Here is a 23,309-nt window from a genome sequence, read left to right as displayed (position 1 = left end):
CAAGTGGCATGTCTGCGTGGCTAGATTAAGTATATCCAGACTGAGCTATCAAGGCGAGGGCCACGCCGATGGCATCAGCACCCTCACATCCACTTATCCCGTCGACAAGGACCCATCGTCCCCAACAGCACCCGCGTCCTCCCCGTCCGGCCACTCTCCCACTCCAGGAGGCACAGCATACATGGCCGCGGTCGTCGTTACAGCCAGCACACTCGCCGCCGGCCCCTCGACCTGCACCTCGCGACCCCAGACATCCACCCTGTCGGCTCCCCGGACCGTCGCGCCACCGCTCGGCACGTCCCGGGTACGCGGTCGGCTGCTACGTGCGTCCCGAAGTATCTGAGCGTGCGCTTCTAGCAGCTGTGTTTGGTGTTCTTGTCGCAGGACGCGGGTGCGCTCGCGCTGCGATGCGGTTTCGAGCGCGCGGACTGAGGGGTGGGCGGAGATGTGCGCAGCTTGTGCTGTTGGTGACCAGGGAAGGTCTTTGGTGTCTACTTGAATATAGCATCAGTAAATGAGCGTATGTTGAGCATTGCTCTGGGGAGGTGCGCTTACTCGGCAGTTCGCCGCTCATCGCGCGAACGCTTTCGCAGTACCAACAGGCGCAGTCGGAGTACGACTGCCCATACTTCTCAGCGTATATCTTGCACGTCCACGCAAACGCCATGCTCAGCTTGTCCTCGTCTATCTTGTCGGGATGGTCTAGTAGAGTCCCTGTCTTCCTAATGCTGGCCGCGGCGTATGTCTTTGGACTCAGCATGTGCGTGTGCCAGGCCAAGTCGACGTCCAGGGTAGGCACCACGAGGCGGCCTGGGTTATCCGCCACGACGTCCAGGAAGCGCCCGTACTTCTTCAGAAGTCTGTCTAGGATCTCTTTACTGTGTTGATTGTTTACCCAGTCGGTCTAGGCAGTTTTGTTGCGTCAAAATCAGCAAATGGCACGGTGCATGGCTTGTAGGGTTCGTCTCACCTGCTGCATCTTTTGATGGAACACACCCAGCCGCATCGCGGACCCGACGAGATCCGACGATGCAAAGCTGCGGGTTTGCTGATATCTTGCGATCCAAGCCCTGGCGTATCGTATGCTCCCCACACTGACTTTTGTAGCGAACAGTTCTTCAAGTTGTCGCCGCATCCCGGGCACAGAAGGCGTCTGGCTCGTCTGTGATTTGAGTTGCTTCATGTTAAGAACGTCGTTGAAGGCGCCTTGCTTAGCCGTCCTGGCCACAAAAAAGCGATCATCCACGGACTCTGAAGCAAAGCATGGTAATCCTGTATCGATGTGCAAAACTGTGCCGGGAAGTGAGATGCCATCAGACACAAGACCACTGACATCCTCATGGAGCCTGTGAATCGAGAGCCCATCGTCCGTAAGTTCGAAACGACACCTCTTGCAAGTCGCTCTTAGTTGCCCATCACCATATCCCTCTCCAGATAGCCCTGGTCGCCTGTCCTCCATGGTCAGCTGGCGCCCTGCTTGTAGCGCATAGACACACCTACTTGTCGCCATCATACTCTTGCGGAAGTCCACATGTGGTCCAGGGGATGCGCAGCACCACCCCGCATGACGGGCATTGCATCTCCTTTTCCAGGGGGTCTAGGATGTTTTCCCAGTCCCTTTCTGTGCGCTCCTCCCAAGACTCCTCGCAGTCTGCGCTGACGGAGAAGCCAGACTTGCTCTGGAGCGCTGCGTTCACCAATGACCACGGCATGCCGGCTGCCCACAGTGGCCCGTGGCCATATCGCAGACAGTCCTAGAGGTTATTGTAAGCGTGAAGCTTGATACGAGGTGGATTCTCAAGCCATACCTCGAGGTATGTTCGTGGGCTCAACATGTGCGCGTGCCATACCATGAGCACGTCTAATTGTGTGAGGTTGGCCTTGTGCTCAACATTGGACAAAGGGCAAACATACCCAAAGGCGGTAGGTTCTCCTCCTTCCACAGCATTGGCTTTGAGTGCAAGAAATTGAAGTACTTGTCTGGCGTGTCGCTACCTTGTAGCATGTCCGACTGCAGCAGCATGGCCGAGGGGAAGCTCTTCCACCAGGCTTCGTAGCGATCGACGGCACGGGCGATGTAAACAGCCCATCGCTTCTCGCGGAGTTTGACGAGTACGTCTAGCGAGTTGTTTGCTGACGAGGCGCGGTTATCCCAAATGTCCCAGAGCCCATCCTTGAGCCCAACCCTGCTCTTTAGCTTCTCAAAGGCATGTAGGAGCCGTAGGTGGGCAAGGCAGGACTCTGCGTCTGGTGTCGTCAACGGCCCATCCGACAAATTCAGCGACCCCAGCAGCTTTGAGAACTTGGGCTCGATAGACGCCATGAGGGAATAGCGGAATTTCCCATTTGCCGTGGCCTTGTTGACAGTCATGAAACCTTGGAAGACGTACGGGCTCCGTGTACAGATATGTTGCAAGCACAAGAGAACATTCTGATCACAGCCTACGGACACAGGGCATCCTTATCATATAGAATCACCGGCGTGGGCAGGCTCTTCACAGTGAGCACCTCGGCATGAACACTGGGACTAGGATCGGGATGCTTGCTGTCAGTCGCTACCCCACTGCCCTGCGCGGAGTGACAGGTTGCAGAGACCCGGCGGCAGGCAGGTCGCAGACTGGCACCTTGCAGCCGCGACGCCATCCCTGCGTGGAAACCATGCATCGAGGTTGCATCTGGAACGACCGGCGACGCTTCCGAGCGCGTGGGAAGGGGGCGAGTTCCTCGAAAGCGTGGCAGATCGACGAGGGTGAGCATGCAGCCCGGAGCGAGACATGAACGAGCCTATCGAGGATGGGCTCTGTCGATAGCGTAGACTATTAAGTTGGCGCCCGCAGACGTCCCTCGGCCATTGCTGGGAGTCCGTGACGGCCGGCCAGTTCCACTGACGTGCATGAGCTGGAGATGTGACGGGCGCGGATTGCGTCCGTTTGAGGGCGCGAACGGCATAAGCCCCACGCCAAAGTTGCTCCTGGTCACCGCCCGGAGACCCAAAAACCGCCAGCCACTACTGCTCAGGCGCTGCAGCTTTGGGAAAGCCGAAGCCTTCATGGCAAGGCATGCCCTGGCCCTGTATGGCCAGCTCACAGCACAGCCGTCACATGGAGCAAGCCTCGAGCGACTCGGGCAGACCCCGAAGCGGCGCTTTCATTGCATGGCCACGTTGTAGCTGCATGAATCGCAGAGAGACGAACTGACAGTGATGAGCGGCAGCGTCACGCGACGAGATGCAGCCATGATCCTCCCATGCCTTGCTTGCCAGGCCGCGAGGCGCTAACATGTAAGCACTACAGTGTGGACTGGTGCTGTAACGATGCCATGCAGTTGATGATCAGCAGAAAGATGCCGCCGATTCCATGGCGGCGGTGTTTGCCGTAAACGAGCGCAACGAGACGGCGTGTTGGCGGGGATCCTTCGTATGCAGAAGCGGCCGTTTAAGACGGAGGGAAGCATCACGTGACATGGATGCGACCACAGCAATCGTCTCCACCGGACACGAAACGGTGCCTGACTTAGCCCGGCCCTCGGGTGTACAATCTTCCAGCTCACTGCTACGCAGCTCACCCAGCGTGCATGATGCAGGCAGGAGCTTCAATCGTCAGCCTCGCCCTCCAACACCCACCACATTCCACGACTCGACCTCGCACCACCACGCCTTGCCCGGCTGCACATTGGCTCCCACGCAGCAGCCTTCCGAACCCTGATTCTTCAACTAGACCGTGTCTTTTCTTTAAACTCCTCCCGCTTTCCACAGGCTCCGAGACCGCACCGCCACCATGTCGTCTGACGGAGCACTGAAGCCGGAGAAGGACTTCTCCAAGGAGGTGGACAAGCAGCTGCCCGAGGCCGAGCAGTTGGCACAGGTTAGCAACATTGATTGCGTTGTAGCGATTAATTGCTGACCGAGACCCAGTCGAACCTCCAAGGAGCGATCGAGAAGCTCGTGGCCCTCGAGAAACAGACCCGCCAGGTACGATAACAGACGACTAATGCGCAGCCCAACACGAGCCGCTGACCTCGCCACAGGCCTCCGACCTCGCTTCCACATCCCGAGTCCTCGTCGCCATCGTCACACTATGCAAGAACGCAGGAGACTGGAGTTTGATGAACGACCAGACCCTGGTCCTCTCCAAGAAGCACAGCCAGCTCAAGCAAGCCATCACCAAGATGGTCCAGACCGTCGTCGGCTTCCTCGACGAGACGCCCGATCTCAAGACCAAGCTTTCGGTGATCGAGACGCTGCGGACAGTGACCGAGGGCAAGATCTTTGTCGAGGTTGAGCGGGCCCGCGTGACCAAGATCCTCTCCGACATCAAGAAGGAGCAGGGTGACCTCAAGGCTGCCACAGAGATTCTCTGCGAGCTGCAAGTCGAGACCTTTGGTTCCATGGACCGAAGAGAGAAGACGGAATTCATCCTCGCCCAGGTTGCACTGTGCATTGAGAGCGGAGACTGGACGCAAGCGGGCATCCTGGCGCGCAAGATCAGCACACGATACCTGTCACGCAAGCCCAAGAAGACACCGGAGCAGTTGGAAAAGGAGCAGAAAGAGCTGGAAAAGAAGAAGGCTCGGGGAGAGGAGGTCTCCGAGGAGAAGGAGGACGACACTACGGACCTGAAGCTGCGGTACTACGAGCAGCAAATCACGCTCGCGAAGCACGACGACAAGTATCTGGACGCCTGCAAGAACTACAGACAGGTCCTTGATACGGAGGCTGTAGAGGAAGACCCCGCAAAGCTTCATCCCGTACGTACTCTTGCTATAGTGTAGGATTTTACTGACTCGCACGACAGGTCCTCCAGCGCATCATCTACTTTGCCATTCTGGCGCCGTACGACAACGAGCAGCACGACCTCCTTCACCGTATCCACCGCGACACGCGCAACTCTCAAATTCCCCTGGACGCCGAGCTTCTTCGCCTCTTTACCGTTCCGGAGCTGATGCGATGGCCGGAGATTGCCAAGAAGTTTGGGCCGCACCTGTGCAGTACCGACGTCTTTGATGCTCAAGCCGGGCAGTCAGCCGATGAGAAGGCTCACCAGCGGTGGGAGGACCTGCGGAAACGTGTCATTGAGCACAACGTCCGCGTGGTGGCCAAGTACTACACGCGCATCCAGATGAAGCGTCTCACGGAGCTTCTCGACTTGGCCGAGGATGAGACGGAGAAGTACATCAGCGAGCTCGTCACCTCCAAGACGGTCTACGCCAAGATCGACCGACCGGCCCGCATCGTCAGCTTCGCGAAGCCCAGAGATGCGGATGATGTCCTGAATGAGTGGAGCCACAACATGAAGAGCCTGCTGGGGCTGCTGGAGAGGATCGATCACTTGATCACCAAGGAGGAGATGATGGCGCGCATCCAGCCCACGAGCGCAAAATAGAAGAGCGGTAGACAAGGCAGTGTTGCGATTATGGTGGGGGTCTGTAGTTGTACAGATTAAACAGTCCTCTGGTTGAGGACGTCATGTAACATTTATGACGGCGCTTGTCCCAAGTCTACTGGCTGTCTATGCTGTTTGTGATGATATCTTGACTTGTCTTTCGAGTTCATCATAGCCCTGCCTTGGGCTGGGGGGTCGACGCGTGTTGCTTGATGAAGCCAGCGAGTGGCATGGCCCATTCTTTAGAAACGGGAACGTGGTGACCACCGGGATGCACAATGACGAGGGGTTCCACGCAGCGGTCAACGAGCGCCTGACTCCGGCTCTCGTCAACGACGGTGTCCAGGCTACCAATATAATGCAGCGTGGGTGTCTTGATCTCGGGCTCGTAACAGAACGCGAGCCGCTCCACAGGGGCATAAAAGCCCGAGTACGAGACCGCGAAACGCAGCGCCCGCTCGCCGTTGGCCTCGCGCAGCGCACGCACCCAATCCCCCTCGGGCCCCTCAGGTGCCTTCCTCCCGGGCTCGAGGGCCGCGGCAACGACGCCCGTTACGGCGCCGCCCTGGCTGAAGCCGCAGATGGCATCCACACCGCCGGCCTCGCGGATGGCGCTGGCGACGGTGGCCATGCCCTCGTCGAAGAAGCGGTACGTGCCCGTGGCGTCGTCCTTGCGCCACCACGCCCACGCGTCGGGCGGCGCCAGCGCTTCGCCTCCCTCACCGTCGCCGGTGGAGGGCGGTTGGTAGCCGGGGATGTCGCTGGGGAGCAGGCGGTTCGGGCCCGTGGGGTAGATGAGGGTGGGGAGAAGGGCCGAGGGGGCGAGGGTCTTGATGAGGAGTTTCTCGAGGGCGCGGGTCTTGGCGTGGAAGAGGGGCCCGGATTGTGTGTAGCCTGGGTGTGTGAGCGTTAGTGATGCCGATATTCAAGGGTGAGGATGAAGTGAGCTTCGGCGAGGTGAGTCGTGTCCCGATAGACAAGCCATGTTGGAAATATGGGTAGCAAGGGGGCATACCATGGAGCATAAGTATCTTAATCTCCGTCTTCCCCCCATTCGTCTTTGCTGCCTGCTGCGGCGCGGTCGGGGCCGCAGCCTCGGTAGACGCAGTCATGTTGCGACGATGATAACGAACCGCCGGCGGCACAAGCACTGGGCGCGGGAAAGCGAGGAGAGGTCTAGCCGTGGGAACCGCTCGCGCAAGAAATCGCATCAAACAGAAAGGACGGAGTATCTATATGAACGAAAATGAAAAACAGTTTCGAGCGCAGCGCTGAGCGATGTGTGCAGCGTGTAAGTTACTTCGTAGTTGTCTTATGGAAAAGATGTGGCGCTTCGGGGACGGAACTGAATTTGAATTGTCAGCAGCGAGCATTGGTTCGGTGACGTCCGGACGCCAGCGGCGGAGTGTGACTGACTGGCCGAAAGCTCCACCGCTATCAGAGCCAACAGTGCAACACCAGGGATTATTTCATGTTCACTACAAAGAAAGAAATACAGCGGTTCGCTGCTCTCGTTGCCCGTTCAGTATGGAACTTGAGAATCCATTGACAATCGCATGGCCGGAAGGGGCATAATGAACGGATGCGTGTACACGGGTTGTGGGAAAGGCCGGGCGGGACACCGGCCCAGTGTCCTCGAACAACGGCCGACGGGGTTGACATCCGAACAGTGGCATCGAGGGCACGCATCTCGCCACATAAAATATGACGCGGCCGTCGTGCAAATCGCATCACAGGACTTTTACACCATGGCATGAACATTGCGTTGCACAAGGTCTATTAAGCCCCGAATGCGAGTCTATGGTACAATATCATCCCAGACGGTTTCCCTCTCGGCGACGCGTCGTTCGGGTCGGCCGAATATGCTCGCTCCCCGGTGAATTCCAAGCCGTGTTCGTCCTCATCCTCCGCCACGCAGTACAGAGACTTAGTGGCCGCCGGTGCCGGCAGTCTTGGCGTTGGGGTTGCGAGGGTCGTTCTTCCACTCGTCGGCTGCGTCACATTGTCAGTATCTCTGCTCATCGGACGTATGATGGGTTCAGGGTCGCTGCGTACAGGCCATCATGGCGTTCTGGGCAGAGTTGGCGCCGTAGGCGATGATCAGACCTGCAGATTACATGTTAACCGCCGTTCGGAAAGAGACACGCGCGGGTGTCGACGTCGGCATCGGCGCAATTGCCCCGTGTCCATTCGCAGGTTCGTCTATTCGTCGACGCGTCGGCGGGCTACGTACCAGCAGCGAAGAAGGGGGCCATCGGCTTCACTGTTGCAATTGTCAGCCATCTCGGTCGCTGTCGGGTCGGTTCGTGGGGGAGGGGCCGCATCGCGCGGTCCGGGACTGCACGCACGGAAAGGAGCCGGGAACTTCTTGAAGGGAGCGACGCCGAGCCAAGACATGATGGGCGAGTTCGTGGGTATCGCGCGGGTCGCAATTGGGTTGATGTGGCAAGGGGTGGATGTTGCTGGGACGAAGTCTTCAAAACGAGCCTTTTTCACCAAGCAGAGCTCGCTCCCCGATGTCTCGAGCCAGCCAGCCAGTAGCCGAGCAAGCGCGGGCGGGCGGCAGCCTGAGGCAGCAAGCACCAGGACTGGAGGCGGGAGCAGGCTCTTGCCGGGCCTTCCTCGGAAGATTGGATGGGGGAAAGGATGTGTCATCAAACCGGATGGGGCCGCACACATCACGTGACTGTCGCCGTTCAACGCAGCGGCAGCGCCAGCGGCAGCGCGGCCTCGAGGCGTGACATCATGGGCCTGTGGAGCAGCTTCCCCAGAGAGCAAAACACAGTGGAGGCCGGCCACAGCACTGCCAGCGAGACCTGGGGAACCGCGTCCCGCCCGGTACCTGCCTTGGCCCGCCTGACCTCCTTACCTTACCTCGCGGTCGCCTCTCCTCCCAGCTCTCTCCCAGCTCCCTCACCTCCGTCGCCTCCCTCCGCCGCCTCCTCCTCTTCTGCCGCCTGCTCAATTCATCCACCGCACCGCGCCGCGCCGCGCCGCACCGCAACGCACCGCAACGCACCGGCCACAAAAGCACAAGCACGGTGCAATCAGCTTCGGCCTATTACAAGCACGCATCATTCATCCGTGCCCACGTCGGCCGTACCCCCCGTCTGCATCGCCCAAACGTGCGGGGTGAGAGACCTAGCTGCAACGTACCTGCCCCCCGACCACCAATAGCCCGTCGAGGCTGCCCTCCAACTCGACACCACTGCTGCGTCGCCGCACCACTTCCCAGGTAGCTGCACCACCGCGCGTGGCTCCCGCTCCTCCTGTTGCTCGCCTTTCCTGCCTGTTCGCCCGCTCGACACCTCTGTGCCGCGCGACTCTGCCAATTACGTTGGCTCTCCGACGCGGTTTGCAGCTGCCTCTCTGTCCCGCCTGCTGCAACGCTGCCCGCTTCGACACGTACTCTGCTCTGTCCGACGCCTTCTCCTTGTTGCCGTCCCGAGCCGCGTCTTCGAAACGCCTCCGAGGCATTCCTCGTCTCGTTTGTTCATACCAGAGCTCCAGCACCGTCGACGCTGAGCTTTGCCTCCCTCTCCCGTCTCCTCCGCCTTCTACCTCGCCCTCAAACCCCGCGCAACATGCTGTGCCGAAGCGTCCCTCGTCGTGCCGCGGCCGCCACCGCCCGGTCCGTCGGCATGCGACCGCTCAGCACCACGGCATTGCGGCGGTCCAAGACGCCATCCATGGGCGACATTGAGCCCTCGGCCTCAGCAGTCGGCTCGTTCAACAGCAAGCAGCACGCATTTCGAGAGAAGCTCGTGGAGGCACAGAGACAGCGGGGAGCACGTGCGTTGGCCGCCCAGAAGTCCTCTGACTCTTTGTCCGACCAGTCGGGCCAAGGCTCATCCAAGAATGATGCAGGAGCAACCGCAGAAGCCCAGCAGAAGGAGACTGATCGCAAGCATGGGCCTCTCTCCAACCTCATCTACGGCACCAAAGAGGGTCGCGAGATGGAGGCCCAGATCCAGGCGAGCTTCAGTCAGGTCCTCGCTCGTGGCAAATACGTCCACTCGATCGTCTTTCACGAGGTGAAGCCCGACAAGGTGGACGAATACGTCGAGCTCGTCGGCAAGTGGTACCCGCGGATAGCCAACGCGCCAGAGAATAAGGTTCATCTGGTCGGAAGCTGGCGCACCGAGATTGGCGACTGCGACACCTTTGGTTCGTCATTGCCCTGCTCATGAGACGGAAGCAGCTTGCTGACCCGAAATGCACTGCCAGTGCACATCTGGGAGTACCAGAAATACGCAGGTTATCACGAGTCGCGGCACTCCATCACCCACCACCCCGAGTTCGCCGAGCTGGACGCCAAGCTCAAGACCATGATCAAGTCTAAGAGCATTTCGCTGATGCAAGAGTTTTCGTTCTGGCCGACGACGCCCCCTCGACAATTGGGAGGCGTTTTTGAGCTGCGATCCTACACGCTGCACCCTGGCAACCTCCTCGAGTGGGAGACGCACTGGCGTAGGGGCCTCAAGGCGCGCCGCGAGGTTATGGAGGGAGTGGGTGCCTGGTTTGTCCAGATAGGAGACCTGAACACGGTCCACCACCTCTGGCAGTTTGCTAACCTGGAGGAGAGGCGTGAGCGCCGCGAGAAGAGCTGGTCGGTCGAGGGCTGGAGCGACACAGTTCACAAGACTGTGCCTCTTATTCAGAGCATGAAGTCGAGAATCCTGATCCCCATGCCCTGGTCGCCCGTGGCATAAGGCTGGCTAGACCTCGTCGTCTAGTTTGGGGACTTTGCAGTTCATAGGGCATTTGCAGCGGCATGCGCAACATTAGTGCTCCGTTGAGCACAACCAACGGTCCATGGGGAGCTCGAAAGTAGCATCGTGGGCGAGTAGGGAGTCTAGGGACTATTTGCAATGCGCGTTGGGGTGGACCTGGCAGGAGCAGATATGCGCCCGCCGACGAGGAGGCACAAGCATAGCCATTTCTTTTGTCGAGGGCGCCTGCGGAGTACTTGTACAACCAATGCCACAGAGCCTCGGTTAGCCGAGACTGTCACAATGTATGAAAACCGTTTACAAGATGCACTGGCTTGTCGACGCACCGGGGAGTTGGCCGCTTGCAAGAGCATGGCATTCAAACTACGCGCTAAGTCTCCCATGATGTGTCCAACCAAAACTCCGGGGTATCCAACTGGCAGCGCATAGCCAGGCCATGCGCATTCAAGCCTCGTCCAGGTCCACGCCCATGACGGCGGCGAGGTTCCGCCGCGTCTGGCCCAGCATGTGGCTCAGGTATCCGAGTTTCGAGTAGAGGGATATGAGGCTCGGGTCGGCGCTCTCGATGCGCACCTTTTCCCGGACGTAGACCTGCTCGACGGCGTCGCCGCCGCCGCCGCCGCCGGCTGCACTCCCGCTCCCGACGCTCCCGTGGGCACTGGGGTCGGGCGAGTGCCTGGCGCTGGGGTGCTTGGACTCTGCGCTGCCGTCGCCAGCGGGGCGGTAGCGGAAGACGGTGTCCATCTCGTCGTGCTCGAGGCGGCGGACGGTGCCGATAGCAAGGCCGAGCTTGGTGCCGAAGTGGACGGGCGCGCCGGCGGGCTCGAGGGCGCGGAGGTGCAGGACGACGCAGCTCTCCTGCAGGCCGAGGTGGACGCTGAGGTGGTGCGGGCTGGGGCAGGGCGGGGTGAAGTGGTGCGCCGGGCAGGAAGAGGTGAGCCAGGCGGACGTGTCTGGGGGTGGTTGCGGCGCGAAGCCGGAGCCGTGACCGGAGTTGGAGGCGGACGGGACGGCGAGCTGTTGCGGGCCCTTGAGCAGGGCGGAGGAGGCGGCGAGGGAGTCGGCGAGCAGGGCGAGGGTGGAGGCCAGGTAGGGGGCGTCGATGGCTGGGGATGATGACGACGGCGGCGGCGATGATGATGACGATGAGGGAGAGGCGGCGCGGGAGAGGCATACGCCGAGGAGGTCGATGGACTGGGTGAGGTGCGTGTGCAGCTCGTCGAGAGCGGGGATGTGGATGGGCGACGAGGGGTCTACTGAGATGGTCTGCGCGGGCAGCGTGCGGAGCTGCAGATGGAGCGTCTACATGCCATTGTCAGTCAGCCCGGCAGTCCTCTCTCTTCACATTGAACGCCGACGCGCAGAGAAACTCCCCACGTCGGGAAGAAGAGCAGGAAGTGAGGGAGGTAGTACGACGCACCCCCTTGACGATGCGGGTGCCGACGCGCGTCAGCGTGCCCTTGACCTTCTCGTTGTGCCGCGTGCTCATGACGAGCGTGCTCCCCGGGTCGACGGGCGCCAGCAGCGCGTAGCAGTCCTCGAGCCCGTGCTTGAGCTCGCGGCACGCGTCGAGCGTCTCGCCCGCGATCCAGGCCAGCTCGCGCGCCCGCGTCTTGGCCACCCGCGCGGGGAGCTCCGCCGGCGGGATGGGCGGCCAGATGGCGATGGACATGGCTTCTTCCCCGTCGGCGTCGTGGTGGTGGGCGTCGGCGTCGGCGTCGCTGCTGATGGTGCTGATGCCGCTGCTGGTGATGATGCTGCTTATCCTCCTTCTGCTTCTGCCCTGCGCTTTTCCCTCTTCTTCGCTAAGGCGCTATCTCCTGCCTGTGCGGGCGTGTGTCTGCGTGTCCTGTATATACGTGGAGGTTTGGCGTGCGCGTTTCCGCTTCCTCGTCCGGGGATGGAGCTGGTCTGTTTACGGGTGCCTGTGTCTGGATGAGGATGCTGATACTGATGGGGGGAACCCGTGCGAGTATAGCCACTGCGGCCCGTCGCTAGTGTCGCACACGTAGGAGCGATGTGGCCGGGAAGCGAGCGTGGGTGGTCGGGATAGGCGACGCTGGTGGTGGTGATGAGAGGCTCAAGTGACGTCGGAATTGAGTGACGGCTCGCTCAATCAGCTGCTGCTGCGGCAGCTGCTGTCGCTGCTGGCGGCAGCGGAGCTAGGGGCGTGGGTCCTGGCGCCTGCCTGTGGGGTGCATGGATTTCCCTCTCTCTGTCGCGGCGGCGGCAGAACAGCTGAGAGGCTCCATCAAAAATTCACAACCCGGCTTGCTTCACCTTGTCATCTCACGCTGCTCATCAACCTCTCTCACTTTCTGAGAGACTGCAAAGTGCACAAGACGCGTATGCACTCGATGGTGAACCACCAGTCATCGCCTATAGACGCCATCTCAATCTGGAAGCGCGCCGCCGTCCGCTCATAGGTTGCCGAACCTTTTAAGACTACGGTCACCACATCCATACTTGCACGCCGCATCACAACCTCACCGTTATCAACAAAGGCCCAACTCCCATCTCACGCGCGCCGTGCCAGCATGGCTCCCCCCAAAGAAATCAGCAAGGGCTCAGCTCCCTCCGCCAAGGCACCACCACCTCCACCACAAGACTTCAAAAAACTTCCACCCATCCCCAAAGGTACGAGAATCCAATTCCCCCGAACGACCCCCATACACGCGCCGCCACCGCCGAAACTCCTCTGGTCCCTCCTGCGTGACATGTCCTACCGTGCCGCCGCCGTGCTCCTCCCCTCCATCACAAGATACTGACCTCGTCCCGCCCCCTCCACAGGCTCCAAAGTCCAGAAACGGCCCCTCACGCGGCGCCAGCTCCCCTCCTCGTCCAAGACCCCCGTCGTCTACGTCTCCTCCTCCACGCCCTTCATGTCCGCCGTGCGCCGCGTGCAAAAGTACCTCGACCGCTCGCTCCGCAACGCCACCGCCGCCGCGCCGCGCAACGCGTCGCTGCACGCCCGCGTCGAGGGCCTCAGGCGCCGGGCCGCTGCCGCCTCCGCGACGACGGCCTCGGGCCAAAGCCGGGGTAGCGCCGCCGCTGGCGGCGCAGACGGGGGAGACGATGCCGATCCCGGAGCCACCCGCGTGACCGTCATGGGCACAGGCCGCGCCGTGGAAAAGGTGCTCGGCGTCGCGGGCTGGTTCGAGCAAAAGGGCGACTGCGTGGTCGCGCTGCGTACGGGCACCGTGGGGGCCGTCGACGACATCGTGGCTGAAAACGGGGAGGCGGAGGATGAGAGTCGTATCAGGATGGTGAGTTGCCTCGAGGTCGTGGTGAGCCTGAAGTGAGGCACGCCGCATTCGACAAGGACTGCGTCATCGTAGGATGATGCGCCCACGTCATCACCAGATACGGGGCGAGGTCGGCCCTGGACGCCGGCGAGACTCCGATGACATTCGGCGGCTCTCTTGCGACAAACGCTTGTGAGAGTACTGCTACGAAACACGAACCGGGTGCGCGAACTGGGCCTTGGACCCATCAAAGTGTCGACGCCAAGATGCGTCCGCGGGAGCGGATCGACCGAATGCAGCACAACGGAAGCACGCCAGATGAACAAAGAAGTCGTGTATTTGGAGCCACAAACGGTCCATGGCAACGACCTAGAATATCACGTCGCCGCTCATGCGCCGTTCCCATGCTAAGGGCCGTTCTTCCAGCTCAACTGGCTCATATCAAATAACAAATACTCGCTCCAGCCCGACCCGAACAAGACTCCGCGGACCCAGCTCACGCGCCGTGCGGAGCAGCGGGTCCGTTATGCAAAATGGACGACAAATACCGGCCCACAAATGATGTTGCGTCACGCGCTCTTTGGTATCGACCCGGCCTGGATGTTGCTTACAGATGGAATGGTGATGGATGTTGAATAGTGTTGTCGAGCGTTGGTTGCCTGGAACAGCTCAGGTCACGCGATACGCGCTGTACTCGCCACCATTAGCCATCGCCGACGTCGGAAAACCACTTCGGGCTCGAGGTGCAACTCACTCAATGATTAATTCCTCGCCGTGCCAAACTCCGCTGGCGACCCACAGGCCGCAGTTGACGATCTCGGCGTAGCGCTTGTCCGGAGTCTTGACTGTGGCAAACATGCGGAATCCATACTGCCGCGCGTCGATGTCCTTGGGCTGGCGAGGGCTCAACAGCGCGTCGAGCGTGTCGCAGGGACCAGAAAGGGAGCCCCTGGTGCGCATTTCCAGGCTGTCCTCATCGGTCAGCATCATGCTTGTACAGTACATGCTACATGGTGGGAATGAGGGAGACAAACATGGCAGGCGGCTCGTCCGTCGTTTGCAGAACAAACGCGCCCTCGACGATGCGAATGGGTCGGAAGCCTCGTGCTTGGCCCAAGTCATATCCGCCGGCCTGGAAGTGTCTTGCGGTCAGCACGCTGGTTCGATGGCGCCATCGTTGTAGCCGTTATGGCGAAATACATACCATTACCCGACCGTTTCCGAACGAACCCGACCAGCTCCCCCTGGAGATTGTAGTAATTTCCTTCTTGACGCGGTTCTCAACCAGCGACGGCTCCGGATTCAGTCCCACGGCGATGCGGAAGTCGAATTCGAGGGTCGGCATCGGGAAAGTGATGGACGGGCTGGGAAAGTGATGCAGCGCCCGCTTGCACGATTCCTCGACAGAGGTGCCGCTGCAGCCGCCCTCTGACGCATTGTCGTCAGCATCAGTGTCGTCCTTTGTGTGCTGCTGGTCGGCTATGCATGCGGTGAGGGAGCGTGGTGAAGATGGACCGCCGACGCCGGTGCACTGCGCCTTGTTGGGCGAGGCGGCCGAAGGAAATCGCAGACCGGGGGTGATGTTAGTGTCCCAGTCAACAGAGTCGACCTCGTCAAGCCTGCGCTTATGGGAGTCGTGTGTAGTAGTGTGCTGTGCTTGTTCGTGGCTGCTCTGGTGCAGAGCCGGTGAGACGTGCAGACAGGCCATGGTAGCCGCCGTGACATCGGTCGGGGCTGTAGTCGTCGGGAGCGAGAGCGTCTCGGTCTCGGTGGCCATGCTGGGCAGTGGGCTGCCCCTTTCCCTTTGTCTTGTGCCTGCAGCGCAGCCCAGCGTCTTTTCCCTCTCCTGATGAATGACGGGATGCAACGACGGGCCGTGTGATATTACCCCGTCCACGAGTTGTCGCCGGAAACAGACGGCGTTGTCGTGTTGTGTCGGAATCGCCCTCGGGAGCCGATGTGCTGAGCGCTGCAGCCGGGTGGGACGAGGCGAGCTCGAGAATGGGGTGAGATGTGGGCAGGCTCGGGTATTTCGTTGACGTCCCCCGCCAGGGAGCAGCGACTAATACAGTGGTGGTGGCCTTGGTGCCGCAACTGCAAATGCGGGACACGCGAGATGGATGGATGGGATGGGACGGTGGTGCGCGGGATCGAGGAGGGGGAGGGGAGCAAATAAGGCAAAAAGTGACGTCTCGCGTCAATCGACTGGCTGGACGAGCTTTGAGTATTATACCCGGCCTGGGGAGCTCGAGCTTGCCATTCGGCTCCCCGGAAGAATATGGGGATATCGGCGAGCGAGCTTAATAAACGGCGGATTCGCCGCCTCGCTAACGACGGGTGTTGCTGCGGTATGTTCCACCGCTGCTGCTGGCCTGGCCTGGTCTGGCCTGCTGCCGTGGGCCGCCGCGGACGACGGGCGGGCGGGCTGTCAGGTTGCTGGCCTCCCGTCGACTGCTGGAGCGTCGGCGTCGAGCCCAGGCCTGGCCAGCCCATCTCCGAGCGCCTCTGCTGTCCGTACCTGTAAGTCCGGGCGGCCCGCAGCATTGCGCAGGATAGGGTTTGGCAGGCTGGCCAGCGCCGCGCCCTGCAGGGTCATGCAGCAAGTCGACGGCCCGGATTTCAAATCGCCCAGCCCTCATCGTCCGCTGACAGTGCACGGCGCCAGCCGCTCCCACAGCGCGACGCGGCGCATGAATTGATGACGGGGCCTGTCCGCTGTGGCGAGCTGGGACAGTGCAAGCCCAGGTGTGGCCCGGGTCTGTCGGGCACCGAGGGCGGCGAAGCGGCTGGAGCCCGCTTCGGGGCGATTATCAGGCCGCCGCTGGCGAGCCATCAATGTCTTGTCCACCATCCGCTATGGTTGCTGGAGGTGCCGCGGAGCAAGTCGTGGCGGGCATAAAAGGGAAATAATCGCCGATTTCCTCACCAGTGGGCAGTTCAATCACTCCACCGTCGTCCTATGCTGGCATGTTGGTGCCGCTCCGACATGTTCTCGTGCTGAGCCCATGAGCGCCTGAAGACGTGCTGTTCAAGAGCCTCAGGCACGCTCGCTCACGTCCGCTCTCGAGTCCTGGTCTCGGAGGATGCCAGCTGCTGCCGCCTGCGGGCCTGGCCGCGGAGGTGAGGCGCTGACGGACTTGCGGGATTCCATTGTAATGCGAGCGGGACAGCACGTCTGTCCCGTGGAGCCTCGCCTTAACTCCGCGGCGGGGCCTCCGAAACCACTCGGCCGGCCGCCGACCCCGTCCATCCCGACAGCGGAGCCTTTTGTCTTGGTAAACGTCATTGGCATGCTTTTTGTTGAATGGCAAAGCGACTCTTGAACAATCATCGAATATCGGCGAGACGTGTGCTCGTACGACCGTCTTTGTTGCAACAAGGGCGCTCGGCGCGGGAGGGCGCGGCGACATGGGTCAAGGACGGGAGGGCGACGACAATGTGCTGCATAAGCGTTTGGTCAGTCAGCCAGCCAGCGCGCCTGGATCTGGTACGAGGCGCCCTGTAAAATGTCCGGAGCAACTCGTAGCACCCACCACCGCGAGATGCGGCCCGGGCTGGCGAACCAAGTGCGAGCTTATTCTCGCTGCGTCGACCAGGATGTGACCGATCTGGCAGCATGCTTCGATTGCAGCCAACCCGTCAAATTGCAGGCGCGATTTGCTTTGGCCAGGGCTGTGCGACCGCACCCGGCAATCGGACTTTCGGTGGCGGTTGAGCTGGGCCCGGACGCTTGGGGACATATGTAATCAGTGTCGTTACGAAGTACGAAGTAATCCGCGTGGCTGCTGACCAACGAGACGCGAACTGCGCCGGCATTAATGGCGATGTCGCGAATCAGGACGATCAAGAGGCCGTTGTGCTTGCGGATGAGGAAAGTCGTCGGCGGAAAGGACGCCGTACGAGCTGTTCAAAAGCCAGACAAGGCGGCACGAAGACAAGGAAGGCAGCAAGTGGTGCGGTACACGAGTCTTCTTTCCTCAACGGGCTTTGGGTTGAAGACGACCTTGGTGGTTCCTGCCTCGGACTCGACTGCTCCTGCCCTGTAATCCCGCCCTGTCCAGTGACTGCTGTCCCCATTCAGCCAAGCCGGAACCCACATGAATTTGGCCGGAAGCCTCGCATCCCCTCCTTCTGGAAAATGCCGGCGAACAAACTCGATAAAGTCGCCGCCGCTCGACCACCCGCGGGCCGAGACATTTCAAACTCTGGGCCCGCCGATTCGGTCCGCAGCGCGTTCTTGTGCGTGTACAGGGCCCCACCACGAATCGTACCTGCACCACTGCATCACGTCGACGCGTTCGGCTGAGCCGGCGCCATGGACGCGCAACAGGGGCAAGAAAAAACCTGTCGTATCCTCACATCTGCCGAGCCGGCTGCGATACATCCGCGTGCCGATTTAACCCTTGACTGATATTCGGGGACTCACTTGCTCAGGGGCAAACAATAATTACGCTGTCGACGGACTTCGATCGAGTCATGCCATAGGCTGTCGCTCAGTCGCTGACGCGACATCGCCACCCACTCGTCCGAAGCCGAGGGTTTCAACCCCGTGCTCAGTAAACACACGATATGAAGGACGACAGTTGCCGGTTATTTTTCAATCCTTCGACAATTCGTCGACTGGGACACGTGCAGTCTGTTGCATCGCTCAATTCTCACCGATCATGCGCCTTGTAGACAGTCGCGGCGACCATCTCCCGACGTGAGCTTGATAGTTTGGAATCAAGTCATGGGCAGCGACGCGGCTTCCCCATGACGCGGCCCCGTCTCAAGTTGCCCGTCAGCGGTACATGCAACAAACTGCCTAGTTGGGAGAGAAATCCACGAGGGCGGTGTATATGGCCTGTGAGTGCTGGTCGGAGGCATCTTTTCACTGACCAACCGCAGGTTCCGTCGGAATCTCTAAGCGATTCGACCTCTGTACTGTACTGTACAGTACAGTACAGCACAGTAGCGCTTCTTCGTCTGGATTGCGGTACAGTACATTCCCTGGGCTTCGAGACGTCGCCTTTGTCCGAGGTGAAGAGACAGCTCACAAGAGCCCCCGCGGTGCAATCGCCGGGTCCATTAATGAGCTGCAACGTCTCATCGGCGAGCCTGAGCTTGCATGCGCACCGAGCTCCCACCACTGATCGTCAGAGTTTGAGTGTCAGACTTCAGACTCAAGCATATGCTCATGACGGGATAAACAAAAAGAGGCTCGTCCCTTTTCCACGGCATCAAACACCGAAACTCCAGGAGCTTTCAAGACATACCATTCATCTTCTCGCCCTCAGTGTGGCCAGCTCTTTCCACGTCCTTGTAAGTGTTTCGTTACTGTAGCCCCAGGCACAAAGCAGCAGGCACTTTCACAATAGTAGGCCTTTTTCGGCCCGTCTCGTAAGGTGCTCGAGCTTCTAGATCTTGTTTCATGCAGGCTGAGCTCGTCCTTGACGGGCCCATGGCGATACGAAACAGTGACAATGCCATGATGAGCCGGCCACAGCCCCCAAGACGTCAGTGCTCGGAACTGTCGAATCTGTGCGTAATGCATTCGGTCCCTTGAAGCTGTCGCATCGGCCCGTGTCGGTGCTGTCGATCCCATATCAAAAAGGGGCGGAGTTGAAAGCGCATCGACTCCTCGCTGCTCAAGCTCCTCCCTCTGCCGGACGAGACTGCTTGTTGGATCCTATAAGAACGCTTGCCTTCCGCATAGGGCGAGCCAAGCAAGCATCCATAATCAAGCAGTCAAACAAACTACATACCGCCATCATGCACACGTCCGCCGTCGCCGCCCTCGCCACCCTCGCCTTCTCGGGCACCGTCCTCGCCGACGCGTGCGCCGCCAAGTGCACCCACGAGTTCCAGGAATGCTACGTGGGCGGCAATATGCCCATACGCGATTGCGCCTCCAACTACGCCCACTGCCTCGGCTATAACCCCTGGGAGAAGACCCCATACGAGGAGCCCACGACCTGCAAGAAGGCCACCAAGCGGGAGAAGGTCGAGGCTGCTGCCGCCGCCGCCGACGCCCACGCTGAACCTGAGAAGAGGCATGGCTACCACGCTGCCACCGGCCTCAATCACGGCTCCTCAGGCACCCTGCACAGTCAAAAGGCTGGCTCCGGCCATGGCCATCGTCACACCCGCGCAACGCCCGATGCCTGCGCCGCCAAGTGCACCCACGAGTTCCAGGAATGCTACGTGGGCGGCAATGTGCCCATAAACGAATGCGCCTCCAAGTACGCCTACTGCCTTGGCTACAACCCCTGGGAGCAGTACCCCTACAAGGAGCCCACGACGTGCAAGAAGGCCACCAGGTCGGAGCCGGACTCCTGCGCCGCCAAGTGCAATGGCGACTTCCTGCAGTGCTTCAAGGACGGCACGCCCGTCAATGACTGCGCTTCCAAGTATGCCTACTGCCTTGGCTACAACCCCTTTGAGAAGTACCCGTATGAGGAGCCCAAGACGTGCAAGAAGGCGCCGGCGAAGCGCGATGCCAACACCTGCGCCCAGGACTGCGCCGCGGCCCTCCTCAAGTGCTTCACCGATGGCAAGGATTTCCAGACCTGCGGCACCGAATTCGGCATCTGCCTGATCACGACGTGCACAAGCCAGAGCAAGACTACCGAGCCGGCGAAGCGCGACGCCAGTGCCGAAGGCTGCGCCAAGGACTGCTCCGCGGCCCTCGTCAAGTGCCTCGCCGACGGGAAGGACTTCCAGACGTGCCGTAACGAATTTGGCGTCTGCATCCTCACAACGTGCGGAAGCCAGGCCAAGACCGCCGTCGAGCCGGTAAAGCGCGACGCCAATGCCGATAGCTGCGCCAAGGACTGCGCCGATGCCCTCGTCAAGTGCTTCTCTGAGGGCAAGGATCTCCAGACATGCGGTACCGAGTTTGGCGTCTGCCTCATCACGACGTGCGCGAGCCAGACCAAGTCCGCCTGAGCGACTCTGCCCAACAAACCGGTGCGGCGCATCGAGATAGATAGAGCCCGGCCGTCAGTCGATCGCGTCCGGGTCCCTGAGATGAGGCGTCCAGGGCTGCGGCTCGACTGACGACTGACGGACGGGGGTACATGAATTGTAGCGCTATTGATTTTTCTTACTGGCAACCTCTGTATGTAGCCAGCTGCACTGTATATACACACTGTCACAGTTTTAGAAATTGGAATTTTGTCTATCCTCCTCACAAAACATTTGGCTTCTCGGGTTAAGGACTTGCTTGACACCGGGCAAAAGACTTCTACTTCTGCAGCGCTGCTGGATCGTAAAACAGAGTCCTTTTCCACCCAAGCAAAGTGAAGGGAAACACACAAAAGGACTCAACCACGCACCAAGCTGAGAGCGAGCAAGAGTCTCTCCAAGCGCGATCAACTTCCCAATCAGGACAAGGTAACCCCCTTGGCAGAGAGAAGATGGACTGGACCGGCAACGCAAACCTAGAGGGCGTGTACGCAACCTAACTAGGCGGCGCCTGTTGAAACAATCTCAGATGTGACCTTCTCCATGAAATCCCCGCTTCCAACGAACGAACGAAGCGTCTAGACTCCAGTCGTCAATCGCAGTAGCATGTAGGCAAATGGCGAATCGCACACAGGCCACTTGCTCCCCCATACTGCCCGACCGATGGCAACAAGGTTGGGCGCGCCAGGTATCACGATAGAACGCTAGTGCAGATCCACCTTCACAGCATGCGTTGATCCAACGCAGATCCGTTGAAACGGCCGAGGCGAAACGGTTCCCGCCAGCGAGCCGGAGGCGCACATCAGACGACGATCTCACGGGCTGAGTTTCGGCGCACGTACGCCACAGAGATCGCAAGAAACATCACAGGATCGACACCCAACAGCCGCTTTTTGAGGCAACGCGATGTTTTTCACCTAGACGAAAACTACAAACCGCGAAGCGAGCGTCCAGCAGCACCTCGAGGCCAGATACCCCTCCCTGGCGCCAATCGCCATAACACATGCCTGAACCCGTGAAGAATCATGATGACGGCGCCGAGCACATGCAGCAAAACATGGGCGCGGGGCCAAATGAAAAAGGATGCCTGAAAAAAGGCAAAATGGGGTTGGATGAGCCGCAAATCCCCCGTTTCTTGTGTGAAGACCAAATCCGTTAAGTACCGCGCGGCAATAACGTACAGATGAGAAGCGAAATTGTATGTCGCCTTGCTTCGAACCCTTATCCCCATTCCCGGTCGTCGAGAGCCACGATTGACACGGCACCCCCGTGCCAGCAGCGATGCCTGCAAGTGTCAAATTGTACGGCACCGATGACGGCGGTCTTCCGAGCGGGTCGTGTAGGATAGGCGAGCGAGCAGGGCATGACCCGCGCGATGTGCGCGTTGTCTCTCAGCACCACTTTACATGCTGACGCTGGAGATGCTGTGGCCCAGAGGCTTGAGGACGTTCTTGCCATACTGGCCGCCGTAGTTGCCTGCAGGTACCCAATTAGCAACGATTTCGACGTGGTCATTCGGGCAGCAGGTGAACTTACCAGGGGGGTTGTAGTTGCAGACAGTGTACCACGAGTTCATGCTGAGAACGGTGCCGGAAGCACACTTGACCGTAGCACAGCCAACCTTGGTAACGTCCTTCCAGACAACCTGGGTGAAGTGGCCCCAATCGTAGAGGCTGGAGCTTGAGGGAGGGTTGTCCAGGCCATAGAACTGCCAGTTGAGCATCTCGCTGTTGTACCACTGGTTGGACACGCCACCCGCGGCAGCCTTGATCCTGGAGTCGTCGGTAAGGGCGCCGCTGGTTCCCCAAGAGGCAAGGTTCTGGCCGTAGCCGCCGCTGCCCTGGTTCCTGTTGCAATTGTCAGCGAATGCACACGGAGTCAGGTCGCCAGTCCCATCTTACATGTCATGCTCGAAGACGCAGGTCTTGGCCGTGTTCTCAGCGTATTGAGCAAGCGTGGAGTCCCAGGTCAGATCACCGGCAGAGTGGTTGCTGCGGTGAATGTTGTGGCGGTAAAGCATGGTCGACTCGTAGCTGCCGTCGCTGGGAGGGGCCGGAGCCGGAGCCGGCGCGGCAGAAGTCGTAGGCTTAGGCTCAGGGGCAGGCTGCTTGGGGGCAACGCTGGTCGTCGTCTGAGGGGGAGGGGGAGGGGGTGCCTGGGTCGTGGTCTGGGGCTTGCTGACGGGCGGGGGAGGGGGAGGGACGTAAGTTGGCGTGGGCTTGGGCTTGGGAGTGTGCTTGTGCTCCACGAAGACGCCCGTGGGAACGGCAGCAGCTTGGGCGCCGGCGGTGACCGTCACGGTGACAACCTCATAAACCCAGTCGGTGTGCATGGCGCGCTTTCCAAGGGGACTGGCCGTGGCCAGCATGGCGCTGGCGGCCGCGAGGAACAGAGACGACTTCATTTTTGACGACGAGCTCTGAACAAGGCAGGCTTGCGGTGCTTGGATCTATAAATGATGGCCTGTTGCCTTGTCAGCCATGCCCGCTTTCGGCTATAGACATCATCCTGGATTGGAAGTGACGAAGGGTGACGTCGCAGATGAGCAGTCAGGGTTGCGGTAAAGGCAAAGTGAGTAAGAGTCCATGCAATGAAGCCGTGGCCGACATTCTGGATTCGGAACAGATTCGATCGTAGGGAGAGGGGGAGGAGGTTGGGACCTCGGGCACTGGAATGCGGTTGCTGTGGAGGCTGGGCCCTTGTGGAATGGGAACAATGGATGGCGAGACCCTGCATGCAAGCGCGGTTTGCACAACGATCCGAAGTCCCATTGTTTCGGTCGTCGCCGGATGCGTCGCGGGGTCGCTTTGTTCCAGCGCAGGCGCTTGCTCTCGGTGAAATGCGCGCTGGGCAGGATGCGGCTCAGGGGTGAGGTCATCGCCAACACCACCACTCCACACACTTGGCGCTGACTTGCAAGTTGCCACGGGAATGAAATCTAACAAAGTCACCCACCTTTTCGAGATTTGACTGCGACAGGAGCTAGAGCTTTCGAGCGGGAGGAC

The 23,309-nt window shown here is 60.2% G+C and overlaps 10 protein-coding genes across 10 annotated transcripts; 4 read left to right on the top strand and 6 right to left on the bottom strand.

Annotated features, from left to right (window-relative positions):
- Positions 1-93: 93 nt before the first annotated feature.
- On the bottom strand, positions 94-1,006 carry PLICBS_003401 (uncharacterized protein; the record flags this gene model as incomplete). The annotated part of the gene is made up of 3 exons (XM_065600216.1): positions 94-491; positions 556-904; positions 971-1,006. The coding sequence occupies 3 exons, from the start codon at positions 1,004-1,006 to the stop codon at positions 94-96; spliced, it is 783 nt and encodes a 260-aa protein (XP_065456288.1).
- Positions 1,007-1,404: 398 nt separating this feature from the next.
- Positions 1,405-2,323, bottom strand: PLICBS_003400 (uncharacterized protein; the record flags this gene model as incomplete). Its single annotated transcript, XM_065600215.1, has 4 exons — positions 1,405-1,453; positions 1,501-1,754; positions 1,809-1,861; positions 1,915-2,323. 4 exons carry the CDS (start codon positions 2,321-2,323, stop codon positions 1,405-1,407), a joined length of 765 nt encoding a protein of 254 aa, XP_065456287.1.
- Positions 2,324-3,776: 1,453 nt separating this feature from the next.
- Positions 3,777-5,381, top strand: PLICBS_003399 (uncharacterized protein; the record flags this gene model as incomplete). Its single annotated transcript, XM_018323145.1, has 4 exons — positions 3,777-3,863; positions 3,914-3,970; positions 4,027-4,746; positions 4,794-5,381. 4 exons carry the CDS (start codon positions 3,777-3,779, stop codon positions 5,379-5,381), a joined length of 1,452 nt encoding a protein of 483 aa, XP_018178375.1.
- A 169-nt stretch (positions 5,382-5,550) lies between these two features.
- PLICBS_003398 (uncharacterized protein) lies at positions 5,551-6,493 on the bottom strand (the record flags this gene model as incomplete). The annotated part of the gene is made up of 2 exons (XM_018323144.2): positions 5,551-6,275; positions 6,397-6,493. The coding sequence occupies 2 exons, from the start codon at positions 6,491-6,493 to the stop codon at positions 5,551-5,553; spliced, it is 822 nt and encodes a 273-aa protein (XP_018178374.1).
- A 2,472-nt stretch (positions 6,494-8,965) lies between these two features.
- On the top strand, positions 8,966-10,093 carry PLICBS_003397 (uncharacterized protein; the record flags this gene model as incomplete). The annotated part of the gene is made up of 2 exons (XM_018323142.1): positions 8,966-9,548; positions 9,609-10,093. The coding sequence occupies 2 exons, from the start codon at positions 8,966-8,968 to the stop codon at positions 10,091-10,093; spliced, it is 1,068 nt and encodes a 355-aa protein (XP_018178372.1).
- A 465-nt stretch (positions 10,094-10,558) lies between these two features.
- PLICBS_003396 (uncharacterized protein) lies at positions 10,559-11,786 on the bottom strand (the record flags this gene model as incomplete). Its single annotated transcript, XM_018323141.2, has 2 exons — positions 10,559-11,416; positions 11,535-11,786. 2 exons carry the CDS (start codon positions 11,784-11,786, stop codon positions 10,559-10,561), a joined length of 1,110 nt encoding a protein of 369 aa, XP_018178371.2.
- An 865-nt stretch (positions 11,787-12,651) lies between these two features.
- Positions 12,652-13,416, top strand: PLICBS_003395 (uncharacterized protein; the record flags this gene model as incomplete). Its single annotated transcript, XM_018323140.2, has 2 exons — positions 12,652-12,751; positions 12,905-13,416. 2 exons carry the CDS (start codon positions 12,652-12,654, stop codon positions 13,414-13,416), a joined length of 612 nt encoding a protein of 203 aa, XP_018178370.1.
- Positions 13,417-14,028: 612 nt separating this feature from the next.
- On the bottom strand, positions 14,029-15,136 carry PLICBS_003394 (uncharacterized protein; the record flags this gene model as incomplete). The annotated part of the gene is made up of 4 exons (XM_065600214.1): positions 14,029-14,047; positions 14,114-14,326; positions 14,370-14,491; positions 14,564-15,136. The coding sequence occupies 4 exons, from the start codon at positions 15,134-15,136 to the stop codon at positions 14,029-14,031; spliced, it is 927 nt and encodes a 308-aa protein (XP_065456286.1).
- Positions 15,137-19,110: 3,974 nt separating this feature from the next.
- On the top strand, positions 19,111-20,286 carry PLICBS_003393 (uncharacterized protein; the record flags this gene model as incomplete). Its single annotated transcript, XM_018323138.2, has 1 exon — positions 19,111-20,286. The coding sequence occupies one exon, from the start codon at positions 19,111-19,113 to the stop codon at positions 20,284-20,286; it is 1,176 nt and encodes a 391-aa protein (XP_018178368.2).
- A 1,420-nt stretch (positions 20,287-21,706) lies between these two features.
- Positions 21,707-22,708, bottom strand: PLICBS_003392 (uncharacterized protein; the record flags this gene model as incomplete). The annotated part of the gene is made up of 3 exons (XM_018323137.1): positions 21,707-21,780; positions 21,841-22,151; positions 22,206-22,708. 3 exons carry the CDS (start codon positions 22,706-22,708, stop codon positions 21,707-21,709), a joined length of 888 nt encoding a protein of 295 aa, XP_018178367.1.
- Between the last annotated feature and the right edge of the window lie 601 nt (positions 22,709-23,309).

The sequence above is a fragment of the Purpureocillium lilacinum genome (assembly GCF_023168085.1).
Source record: "Purpureocillium lilacinum CBS 284.36 DNA, scaffold_2, whole genome shotgun sequence".
NCBI lineage: Eukaryota > Fungi > Ascomycota > Sordariomycetes > Hypocreales > Ophiocordycipitaceae > Purpureocillium > Purpureocillium lilacinum.
Note: the sequence above shows the minus strand (reverse complement) of the source record. Positions and strands in the feature narration are given on the sequence as shown.